Source organism: Muscardinus avellanarius, assembly GCF_963383645.1.
Source record: "Muscardinus avellanarius genome assembly, chromosome: 11".
Lineage (NCBI taxonomy): Eukaryota > Metazoa > Chordata > Mammalia > Rodentia > Gliridae > Muscardinus > Muscardinus avellanarius.
The window spans coordinates 28876290-28888466 of record NC_137797.1 but is presented as its reverse complement, the minus strand read 5'-3'; the positions used below and the strand labels follow the sequence as shown (position 1 = coordinate 28888466).

Sequence of the window (12177 nt, the reverse complement as noted above, 5' to 3'; positions counted from 1 at the left end):
TTTTTTGGAGAAATTACACCAAATGTCGAATGCTACCATCACGCATGCTTAGGAACACTGGACAACATTCAGAGTGGAAAAAGAGCCTGGGAAAGATTTGAAACGGTGGAGGCAGTGGCAATGCCAGTGGCCAATATTCGGGGGAGGCAGAGATCTGATACATTACAACTGGAACCTTTGAAATAATAACCACAGAGACAGTGATCGGAACCTGCGGAGGGGTTAGGCGGGCGCCGGGGCCAGTGGCCGACATCGGAGCTTGCTGTGAGGCAAGGCCACTACTGAGGCCTCCGTGGCTGGGATTGGAACCTGCAGAGGGGTTAGACCGATGCTGGGGCCAGCGAGGCCGGAATTGGAGCCTGCCATGATGCAAGGCTTGTGCTAGGGCCTCCGAGGTCGGGTCCGGAACTTGCTGAGGGGTTAGGCCGGTGCTGGGGTCAGTGAGGCCGGCATCGGAGCCTGCCGTGAGGCAAGGCCAGTGTTGGGGCCCCCGAGGACGGGACTGGAGCCTGCTGAAGGGTTAGGCCGGTGCTGGGGCCAGTGAGGCTGGCATCAGAGCCTGCCATGAGGCAAGGCCGGTACTTGGGCCTCCGAGGCCAGGATAAGAGCCTGCCGAAGGGTTAGGCCGGTGCTAGGGCCAGTGAGGCCGGCATCGGAGCCTGCCTTGAGTCATGACCAGTGCTGGGGCCTCCGAGGCCAGGATAAGAACCTGTTGAGGGGTTAGGCCGGTGCTGGGGCCAGCGAGGCCGGCATCGGAGCCTGCTGTGAGGCATGACCAGTGCTGGGGCCTCCGAGGCCGGGATCGGAGCCTGCCGAGGGGTTAGGCCGGTGCTGGGGCCAGTGAGGCCGGCATCGGAGCCTGCCTTGAGGCAAGGCCGGTACTGGGGCCTCGAGGCCAGGATAAGAGCCTGCCGAGGGGTTAGGCCAGTGCTGGGGCCAGCGAGGCCGGCATCGGAGCCTGCCTTGAGGCATGACCAGTGCTGGGGCCTCCGAGGCCGGGATCGGAGCCTGCCGAGGGGTTAGGCTGGTGCTGGGGCCAACGAGGCCGGGATTGGAATCCTGCCAAGGGGTTAGACCGGTGCAGGGGCCTCCGAGGCCAGGATAAGAGCCTGCCGAGGGGTTAGGCCAGTGCTGGGGCCAGTGAGGCCGGCATCGGAGCCTGCCTTGAGGCAAGGCCAGTACTGGGGCCTCGAGGCCAGGATAAGAGCCTGCTGAGGGGTTAGGCCAGTGCTGGGGCCAGCGAGGCCGGCATCGGAGCCTGCCTTGATGCATGACCAGTGCTGGGGCCTCCAAATCCGGGATCGGAGCCTGCGGAAGGGTTAGGCCGGTGCTGGGGCCAGCGAGGCCAGCATTGGAGCCTGCCTTGAGGCAAGGCCGGCACTGGGGCCTCTGAGGCCGGGATCGGAGCCTACCGAGGGGTTAGGCCGCTGCTGGGGCCAGTGAGGCCGACATCGGAGCCTGCCGTGAGGCAAGGCCGGTACTGGGGCCTCCGAGGCCAGGATAAGAGCCTGCCGGGGGTTAGGCCGGTGCTGGGGCCAGTGAGGCCAGCATCGGAGCCTGCCTTGAGGCATGACCAGTGCTGGGGCCTCCAAATCCGGGATCGGAGCCTGCCAAGGGGTTAGGCCGGAGCTGGGGCCAGCGAGGCCGGCATCGGAGCCTGCCTTGAGGCAAGGCTGGTACTGGGGCCTCTGAGGCCGGGATCGGAGCCTGCCGAGGGGTTAGGCCGCTGCTGGGGCCAGTGAGGCCGGCATCGGAGCCTGCCGTGAGGCAAGGCCGGTACTGGGGCCTCCGAGGCCAGGATAAGAGCCTGCCGAGGGGTTAGGCCGGTGCTGGGGCCAGCGAAGCCGGCATCGGAGCCTGCCTTGAGGCAAGGCCGGTACTGGGGCCTCCAAATCCGTGATCGGAGCCTGCCAAGGGGTTAGGCCGGTGCTGGGGCCAGCGAGGCCGGCATCGGAGCCTGCCTTGAGGCAAGGCTGGTACTGGGGCCTCTGAGGCCAGAATAAGAGCCTGCCGAGGTCTTAGGCCGGTGCTGGGGCCAGCGAGGCCGGCATCGGAGCCTGCCTTGAGGCATGACCAGTGCTGGGGCCTGCGAGGCCGGGATTGGAGCCTGCCGAGGGGTTAGGCTGGTGCTGGGGCCAACGAGGCCGGGATTGGAATCCTGCCAAGGGGTTAGACCGGTGCAGGGGCCAATGGCCAGCATCGGAGCCTGGCGTGAGGCAAGTTCACTCTTGCGGCCTCCAAGGTCAGGACCAAAGCCAGCTTAGGGGTTAGACCGGTTCAGGGGCCAGCGAGACCAGAACTGGGGCCTCCCATGAGGCAAGGCCGCTGCTTGAGCCAGCGAGGTCTGGATCAGTCCACTGAGTAGCCAGGCCACTACTGGGACCATCAAGAGTGGGATTGGTACTTGCAACGCAGCATGCACAGAGAAATATCGCAGAAAATATAAATCAGACGCTTCTCTTAATCAGCAATAACTAGGAGGAAAAGGGCAACAGGAAGAGGTTGAGCTATAGAAAGGGCCCTATAGTGAAGCAACTAATGTGACCAATCAGAGGGTATGTAATACTGGAGGACGGAGCCTCTTTAAAACGCAGGAGGTACATAAACAAATGTATCAAAGTAAATCACCAAAGAAGCGTGGGATGGAGGGAGGGGGAGGGAATGGGATGGGGGCCGGATGAGGGCTAATTGGATGATGTGTGCTTGTATATCCTCTCAAGTCTTGTACTCCAATGTGATTGATATATGACTACAATGCACCAATTTAAAAAATAAATTAATTAAAAAAAAAAAAGAATTGCAAAAGCCAGTTTGGGTTTGGCACAGCCAGGAGGGTTTCGAACCTTGGCTATTCCTTCCTTGGCAATAGAAGAAACTCTCCAGCTTTGTGAAAATAGCCCTCCCTTCCCTCCTCATGTGGAATGGCAGCTTGCCACCCCAGCCATGAACCTGCCCCACTGGATGCAATAGCTTTGCTCCTGAAAATCCAGGACCAAATGGAATCTCAGGTGTGAAGCTTTGCTTGGCCATGGGCTCTGTACCATGATATTCTTCCTTGCCACAGTCCCAAATGGTGAAAACTCTCAAACCTGGAGTCAAAATAAACATTTTTTCTTCTTTTTAAAAAGTTTTAATTATTATTATTGCTATATGTATGTGTGTTTGTGTATATGTTAGTTACAGGGAATTGTACCTCTGAGCTACATACACCTGAGCCATTTTATTTATTTATTTTTATTTATTTATTTTATATTTATATTTATTTATATTTGTTTATTTTTTATATTATTTATTTATTTTTAGCCCAAATCATATATATATATATATATGATTTGGGCTAAAAATTATTTTGCCAGGAGTGGTGGTGTATGCCTGTAATCTCAGTACTTGGGAGGCTGAGACAGGAGGATGGCAGGTTTGATGACAGCCTCAGCAAGTGAGACTCTCATCAACCTTGGGAGGCCCTGTTTCAAAATAAAAAGAAAAAAATAGGGCTGAGGGGGTAGCTTGGAGGCAAAATGCCCCTGGATTCAACCCAGAGTTACACACACACACACACACACACACACACACACACACACACACACATTTTTTTTTAAAAAATTTTTGGTTTGGAAAGAGTTTGCACATTCTGCTCCCTATTATAGCACCCCCTCCCTGGGCTGGGTGTATGCCAGCTGTCAAGGTTGCCTCCAGGCTGTCAAGATTGCCAACATCCACGAAGATTCCAGTAAGATCACTAGGTTGCTCAAAGTTTCACTATATTAGCTCAGGTTATCCTCAAATCTGGAATCCTCTTGCCTAAGCCTCCCGCGTACTGGGATTACAGGTATGCCCCACGTACTGGGATTACAGGTATGCCCCACGTACTGGGATTACAGGTATGCCCCAACATGCCTGGCAAAACTTCCTTCCTTATAAATTGTTTATAAATTGGGTATTCTGTGACTGTGTCAGGAAGCAAACACAGTGGCTTTTAGGGTTTTCTTGCACTCAAGAGTGATAAGCCATTTGAGTTGGAGCAGAGAGGGGAGATGAGAGAACCTACTTTAAAAAGATACACTCTCCCTGTAGGAGGAGGCCACAGAGGGACAAGGAGGCCTCTCAAGTTGTGGTTGTCTGGGTCGAAGTTAGGGTGGCTTGAACTGGTATGCCCTAGACTTGTCGCAAGCACTTTATTTCTTGTGGTACTGGGATTTGACCTCTGAGCTACACCCCCAGCCCTACTTTTCTTTATTTTATTCTCACTATGTTGCGCAGGTCCTCACTAAGTAGCTGAGGCTGGGCACAAACGTGCGATCTTCCTGTCTCAGCCTCCCAGGTACTAGGATTACAAGCGTGCACCATCTCACCTGGCTATGGCAAGCACTTTAGTTTTGGGTTTATTGTGAAATCAGAGTGGAAAGATTGGCTACCAGGTGAGAATGTAGGATGGACAGGAGTCCATGATGACACTAAGGCTTTTGGCAGGAGCGATCAAAGACTAGAATTGATGTTTTCAGGAGGAATGGCTTGTTTTTGTTTTTGTGGGGGGGGCATGAGGTCACAGCTTTGGAACATATTAAATTGGAGATGCCTATTAGGCATATGAAGGTCATGCTAAGGAGCAGGTCTAAAGCTCAGGAGAGAGGTCCTTCAAGACCCTACAAACCTTACTCTGCTTCCATTAGAGTAACGGAAGACATTGAGTCACATGGATTTGGGGAAAACGATGACTACCCAAAATACTAGAACTAAGGAAAGTCACATGTGAAGACTTACCCATGTCCTGCCACCCTAAAAACAGCTGCTTCCTTCTGGTTCTGCCCGTCTGCACACATCAGTGTATAATGTTGTAATCATAGCAAAGGTACAGTTTCATGTTCTACTTTTTTCCACTTGACACAAGCACAGAAACATTTTCCTATATGTCTCCCATGGGTGTCTCAAGAGGATTTAAAAGGCCAGAAACGCTGGGGTTTGCTGAAAACACTTTTAGAAGCGGAAGTTGAAAATCCTACTTTGCTGCAAAGCTTGGTGTCCTCCAGCCTGCGTTGTGCTTACTGTATCTTTGTGGATGTTGGTCCTCTGTGGAGGTGACCTTGACAGCCTGGCACACACCCACCCCAGGAAGGGGGATGCTAGGAATAAAGGGGCAGCATGTGCAAAGGCCCCATGGAGGAACAGGAAGGCACAGAGAAAAAGGTTGCTGGAACACTCATTACAATGGACAATTAAATAGAAATTGAATGTGTCCTATCTCAGAATAGCCTTTTTTTTCTTTTCTTTTTTGGTACTGGGGACTGAACCCAGGGACACTTTCTACCTCCAAGTTATACTCCCCAGCCTTTTTTATTCTTTAGTGTGTGTGTGTGTGTGTGTGTGTGTGTGTGTGTGTGTGTGTGTGTGTTTGGTGGTACTGGGGGTAGAACCCAGAGGCTTTCTAACTCCAGACTATACTCCCAGACCTAAACAGGGTCTCACTAAGTAGCTGAGGCTGGCTTCGAACCTGTGCGATCCTCCTGTCTCAGCCACCCAAGCGCGGTGATTACATGTGTGCGCCACCATGCCCAGCTTTTTTAAACATTAAATTTTTTTTTTAACTTTTATAAACAGGGTCTCGCTAAGTTGCAGAGGCTGGCTGTGGACCTGTGATCCTCCTGTCTCAGCCTCCCAAGTATTGGAATTCCAGGTGTGCTGCCACCATGCCCAGTTTCAGAATAGCTTTTTTTTTTTTTTTGGTGGTGGTGGTACTGGGGTTCCTGGAAACCCTTCTACCTCCGGGCTACACTCCCAGACACCTATTTTTTATATTTTTATTTGGAAACAGGGTCTCTTAAACCAGCAAGGCTGGCTTCGAACCTGTGTGATCCTCCTGCTTCTGCCTCCCAAGCGCGGGGATTACAAGTATGCGCCACCACGCCCAGCTTCAGAATAGCTTTTAACTTAAACTACAGACAGATAGAAACACCCTTCCTCTGGGATTCTCTACCAAGGAAGGAGAAGCCTTATAGACTATTTTAGGACTTAGTGAACCCCAGTAGATGCAGTGGTCCTTAAAGTTTACTTGGGGCCTCAGATGATGCATAAACTATGTAGAATCTGATTTTTTCATTTATCTTATTCTTTCACCCCAAACTCGAATCTACCTCTTAATTTCATAGAAAGGGCCAGGGACCCAAAAGAGCTAAATGATTTGTGCAAAATTATTCAACTAATTTGCAGATTTTTTTTTCTACACTATTGGTGGGAGTGCAAACTAGTGCATCAGCTATGGAGATCAATGTGGATATTCCTTAGAAAACTGGGAATGGATCTACCATAGGGTCCGGATATACCACTACTGAGTATCTTTCCAAATGGGTTGAAACCAGAGAATAATATACGCATACCCATGTTCATCGCAGCTCAACTCACAACAGCCAAAATATGGAACCAACTAGCTGTCCATCAAAAGATGAAGGGACTACAAAATTATGGGAAATGCAGATGGTTTTAAACAGGTTTCAATTAGCTGCACCTTTCCCGGCTCTGCCTTTGACAAAGCCCTTTGTTAGCTGGGAAATACCCCCTTCCTGGACTCAGCTGCCTAGCTATCGTGTACATACAGTTACTTAAAAGCAGGAAATTACTGAGAAAAAACCTGGGTCCGACTCCAGGCCCAAGGTCGGGAGCTGGTCCATGCTTCCTCCCAGGGCCGGCAGGGGGGGCCCCCGGCAAGGCTTGCAAGCCGCGCCTCCCCCACAACCTCTCCGCCTTCCCCGCCCAACTTCCCCAGAGCCACCGCTTCAACTAAAAATGGCCATTGACCTTTCAAGCTTTTGAGCAATGATGCAATAGAATAGTATTTCAAAGAAAAATGGTTATCGAAATTTTGGATCCGGTCTTCCCGTGAGTGTTAATGGTTTTTAAGAAGTAGGTCACATTTAAAGTAGGTCATATTTCGGGGGCGGGCGTGCAGCCCGGGAAATGAGTTTCCACTAAGGCCAGGTGGCCTCCACCGGGGTGGGAGGTGAGGGTCCCGGGTAAAGAGGTGCCGGGATCCTCTGGAATTCCCGGGTCCCCGGCGCCTCTGCCCTTCAGGAAACCCCATCAACGAGCACGCTTTGGATTTGGGCACCGAGGCTCGCCACCCCGGACCTTCCCGGCGCGCAGGTAAGGGCGCCTCCTCTGCCCCGGTGCAGGTGAGCCAGGCGGGCCGCAGGGCTTCCGGAAGGAGTCGAGGAGGAGAGCGGAGGAGAAGGGGAGGAACCGGCACGGCGGGTGCGGGAGACCGCGAGCCGAGCGCCGGGGGGAGGGACTGAGACCGGCCCGTGCGCCTTTAGGCGGCGCTTTCCCAGCCAGCCGGCGCCTTCTAGGGTCCCGGAGTGCGCACCGGGCTGGGCGGAGGCCCGCTCCTACCCCATCGACGAGTCTCCGAGCGGGAGGGCTCGGTTCCCGAGGACCCCCGACCTCTCCCGCACCCTCCTCCCCCAATGCGGCCTGGAGGGTCGCGCGGAGAAGGCGCGGCGGGAATGGAACCAGAGCCCACTCCCCGCAGGAGGGCGAGGGCGGCTGCTATCCGCGGGATCGGTGCGGGCAGGTTCGGGGTGCAGCGGCCGGGCCCTGCCAGCCCCGAGCACCCCGAGGTGTGGGTCCGGAGGGCGGGGTCCCGGGCGTGCGACCCGCCGCCCGGCGCTCCCAGCCCGGCCCTCCAAGCCTGCGCAGTGGCGCTCCAGCCTCTTTAAAGCGGCAGCGGGGGCTGCGGTCACGTGGGGCGGATTCCTGGAAAGTTCCTGGAAAGCGGCCTCCGCAGCCGCCGGGCGGGGCCGGACGAGCGCGGACGGGGGGGCGGGACCGGAGGGAGGCGCGTCGGGCCGGGAGCCGCGCGCACTCGGCCCCGGGGACCCGCGTTTAACTCTTGCCGAGTCTGGCCGCCGCCTCGGGGCCTCGGGGTCCCCTGCAGCATGAGCCTCCTCGCCCGCAGACGGTGCGCGCCGGGGCCGGGGGCGCACGGCCTCGCGATCCCCGCGGCCCGGAGCCCGGGCGCCCGCGGCAGGTACCGCAGGGGGGAGCCCGAGGCGCCGCCCCAGGAGAGGGCCCGGGAGGGAGCGGGAGGGCGGCTGGGCTTCCGCGCTGGGCGCCGGGGGAGACGGCGAGCGGCGGCCGTGCCCCGCAGCCGGGCGCCGGTGCTGCGCCCTCCGGCTCCTTCTCGGCGTCAGGAAGTCTCGTTGCCCCCACCCCCAAACTGCAATCCAAATATATAATCCCCCTAATAATCTGATCTCCTGCCCCTCCCCTTCAGCCTGCCTCCGCCCTTGCTCCTTCCTCCCACCCTCTCTCCTTCCCACCTCCTGGGTCGCCTTCGAAGGGAAACCCGGCAGCTGCCCCGGGATAGGGGGCGTCGGAGCTTGGGAAGTGGGGGGGGGGTCGAGGCCGTGGTCCTCGGGATTTTCGCCAGCCCTCTGCGCAGAGACATCCCGCCGTCCCCGCAGAGCCCAGAGTCGGTCGCCTCCCGGGGCATCTCGTTCCCAAATTAAGCGTCCACCGGGAGAACTCCGGCGGACACCCTTCCTCTCCCCGGCCCCTCCCGGCTCCCCCGCCCCATGTCCGCCGGGGAGGCTGCCCGGCGCGCAGGCGGCGGCGGCGGCCGTGGCCGAGGTAAGAGCTCCGCGCTGCGGGTTTGCGAGTCGCGCCCGGCCCCGGCCTCGCCGAGCTGCCGCGGGGGCTGCGCGCTCGGGCCGATTCCTCGACAGCGCTCCCGGCGGCGGCTGCAGCGGACGCGGAGCCCGGCGGCGCCCGCTCCGCCCCGAGTGCGCCTCGGGGACCCGAGGAGCAGAGCCCGGCCGCCCGCGCCTCTGCACCCCGCGCTGGGGCTTTGGCCCCGGGAGCCCCGCGGCGCCCTAGGGCGTGGAACCGGGCTTTGCCGGGTGCTTTCTCCCTGGGGCCCATGGACCGCGCCACTTTGGGGAACGGTCCTGTTCTTTCTTTAAAAACAAAACAAAAACTTGTCCTTGACCAGCACCTCTTCCTATTAGACCCGCAGGTGACTGCTTTTGCTAGGCTACCAGTTTGTAATTTCAGCAGCAGCCCGGGGCGGGAAGACGTCTCGTTTGCCGTCATCCTGTCCCCCACCCACTTCCCTAGACAACTCTTGGGGCTCGAATCTCTGCTATTTATTCATCTTTTCTCCCGAGCTGGGCCAGGACGGTAACTGGATGCTTGGGGTTCAGTGCCGCAGGAGCGCAGGGGCGGAGGAGGCTGCGGGGTTTTTCCACGTCCCCTGTTTCGCCCACCCCCGCCCCCACCCCAGGGGTCCAGCTCAGTCCGACCCACCCCCGCCCCACTTTCTCTTCGCAGGCGATCTGTGGGTGACCGCGTCTGCGAGAGACTTTACCATCCTTCGGCCGGGACTTGGGGAGAAAGAGTTGGCAGCTCCCCTCCCCCTCCGCCACCATTTCAGACACCCCGCAAGGACGCGTTTGGGAGTTAGTTCCCTCTGACTTCCAGGAAGGACGCGAGCCCCTCTGTGACCCCAGCTCGGGCGGCCACCTGTCTCTGCCGCGGGGACCCTTCTCCCATGACCCTGCGGTGCCTCGAGCCCTCCGGGAATGGCGCGGAAAGGACGCGGAGCCAGTGGGGGACCGCGGGGTCGGCCGAGGAGCCGTCCCCCGAGGCGGCGCGTCTGGCGAAGGCCCTGCGGGAGCTCAGTCAAACAGGTACGGAGCGGGGGGCCGCGACGCCTGGGAGGGAGGGGCGCCTCCCCCAGGGCGAGGCCCGGGGCTGCGACGGAGGTGGGGAGCCGAGGATGGGATGGAAACGGGACCCGGGACCGCGGAGGGGGATGCTCGCCCGCCCGGCCCCGGATCCTTGGGAAGGCAAAAGGAAAGCGGCTCTCCCGGGACTCTGGCCTGGGGAGGCCGGGCGCGAGCAGGGCTCCTGGGAAGTCTTCTTTGGGCGCGCTGGCACCTCCACCGTTTTCTGCAGCTGCCCCGCAGCGGGCGCTCGGGCTCGAACCCAGGCTGGAGAACGCGCCCGAGCTCCCTTTGCGCCCTGTGCGAGGGCGGCGAGGGGGCGCTGCGCCCTCTGCAGCCCCGGACCCCGCCGCCCAGCCCGGGGTCCCGCGCGGGGTCTGGGTGGCCCCGCGGGCAGCTGGGCGCTGTGCGCGGCTCACGGTCGGTCGTCCCTCGGCTTCTAAAAGAAGGGATTTTTTAAAAAGAACTATGATATGGCGAATGATCTCAGGCTTTCAAAATCAGGATCCTACAAGCTTGTGTTTGAGGCAAAGTTGAAGTTTTGGGAGCAATAGGAGGAGGGAGAGGGGAAAGTTCCCTCGCTGGGTGTTCCGGTCCTTCCCTGCGGGCCCCAGGCTTTCCTGCAGCTCGAGAGACCTGCCGATTGCAACTGTCTTGGTTAAAATAAAAAAATAAAAAATTGGCGGGGGTCGGGGGAGCACGATTTTCGAGCTTCTTAAATGCAGAATGTCTTTGAGTCGTTTTTAAAAAACGGATGGGCCGGAAAGATGGCTAAGGAGATGGAAGGGAGAATATGCCACCGGCGGTTGTGATTAAAAAGTTTGAATCGGGGCAGAGTCCAAAAGGTTAGCAGAGATTATAAACTGGAAGTACTGATTATCAGTTGGGGCGTACCATTTCTTCCTAGTTGCGGAGGTAGGTGTCTTCAAAGCAGCAAACAAAAGCTATTGCACGGAGAGCTGTACTTTTAAGTATATAAATAGCTGCGCTTCCTAGGGCGTTGACCAAGAGACACAGCCCTTAGATTTTTCCGGGGAGTGGGTAGGGGAGCGCAACCATCCAAATAACTTACTTCTGAAGCCCGGCCTGGTGGCGAGCGCTTGTAATCCCAAGTACTTGGGAGGCTAAGAAAGGAGGATCTGAGATGGGGCCAGCCTCAGCTACTTAGTGAGGCCCTCTTATTTTGACACCCTGATTCAAAATAAACAATAGGGCTGGGGGTGTAGCTCAGAGGTAAAAATGCTCCTGGGTTCTATCCCCAGTACCTAGAAAAAGAAAAAAAGAAAAAAACCCAAACAAACAAAAACTTAACTTCTGTTTTTATTCTATTGAAATGACTGGATTGGGTTTTCCTTTTTTTACATTTTTTTTTAAAAAAAGATAAGGCTTTTAATTCTAACTTGAAGTTTATTTCTAAGTAGTTAATCCTTGTTTCAGTTAAGCAGTTCTAAAACCCTGATATTTTGTCAGCCAGTGCAAATGTTCTTTCGGCTCATTAGAAGAAACTCTTAACATAGTTTAAAGAAGAGCTACAGAAAGTTATTTTAAAAACAAAGAAAAGAAAGGAAGAAAGAATGAGAACTGGCTCACAGTTTTTGTTCATGAAATACAAAGGACTCAAATTTTCATTAAATTCCTACCAAAAGTATTTGTGGTAGCTCCTGGTAAACTTTCACTCACACACAATTTTTTTTTTTTTTTGAAAGCCAGAAAAATTACTGGCAAATACATGCCTTATTCTAAAAATTCTTATAATAACTATTTTATCCTCTCTTCTTTTTCTTTTTGAACAAAAACCCCAGGATGGTACTGGGGAAGTATGACTGTTAATGAAGCCAAAGAGAAATTAAAAGAGGCGCCAGAAGGAACTTTCTTGATTAGAGATAGTTCGCATTCAGACTACCTACTAACAATATCTGTTAAAACATCAGCTGGACCAACTAATCTGCGAATCGAGTACCAGGATGGGAAATTCAGATTGGATTCTATCATATGTGTCAAGTCCAAGCTTAAACAGTTTGACAGTGTGGTCCATCTGATCGATTACTATGTTCAGATGTGCAAAGATAAGCGGACGGGCCCCGAAGCCCCCCGGAATGGGACTGTTCACCTTTACCTGACAAAACCGCTCTACACCACGGCGCCATCTCTGCAGCACCTCTGTCGACTCACCATTAACAAATGTACCGGTACCATTTGGGGACTGCCTTTACCAACGAGACTAAAAGATTACTTGGAAGAGTATAAGTTCCAGGTATAAGTGTTTCTCTTTTTCTAAAACATCCTCCATATAGAATATCTCCGAATGCAGCTATGTCAAAGAGAACCAAAACTTGAACGTCTGGATGATGCTAACTGCGCAGAATTCTTTCTAAGAACAGCTGAAGTCATTCTTAATTTAAGTGCGTCAAGAGGTAGTAGCTAGGTATTTAAAGTTCCCCTAGACTTTTCTTTTTTTTTTTTA

General features: G+C 55.2%; 1 protein-coding gene across 1 annotated transcript; it reads left to right on the top strand.

Annotated features, from left to right (window-relative positions):
- Positions 1–9538: 9538 nt before the first annotated feature.
- SOCS2 (suppressor of cytokine signaling 2) lies at positions 9539–11973 on the top strand (the record flags this gene model as incomplete). The annotated part of the gene is made up of 2 exons (XM_080705074.1): positions 9539–9677; positions 11516–11973. 2 exons carry the CDS (start codon positions 9539–9541, stop codon positions 11971–11973), a joined length of 597 nt encoding a protein of 198 aa, XP_080561200.1.
- Positions 11974–12177: the final 204 nt, after the last annotated feature.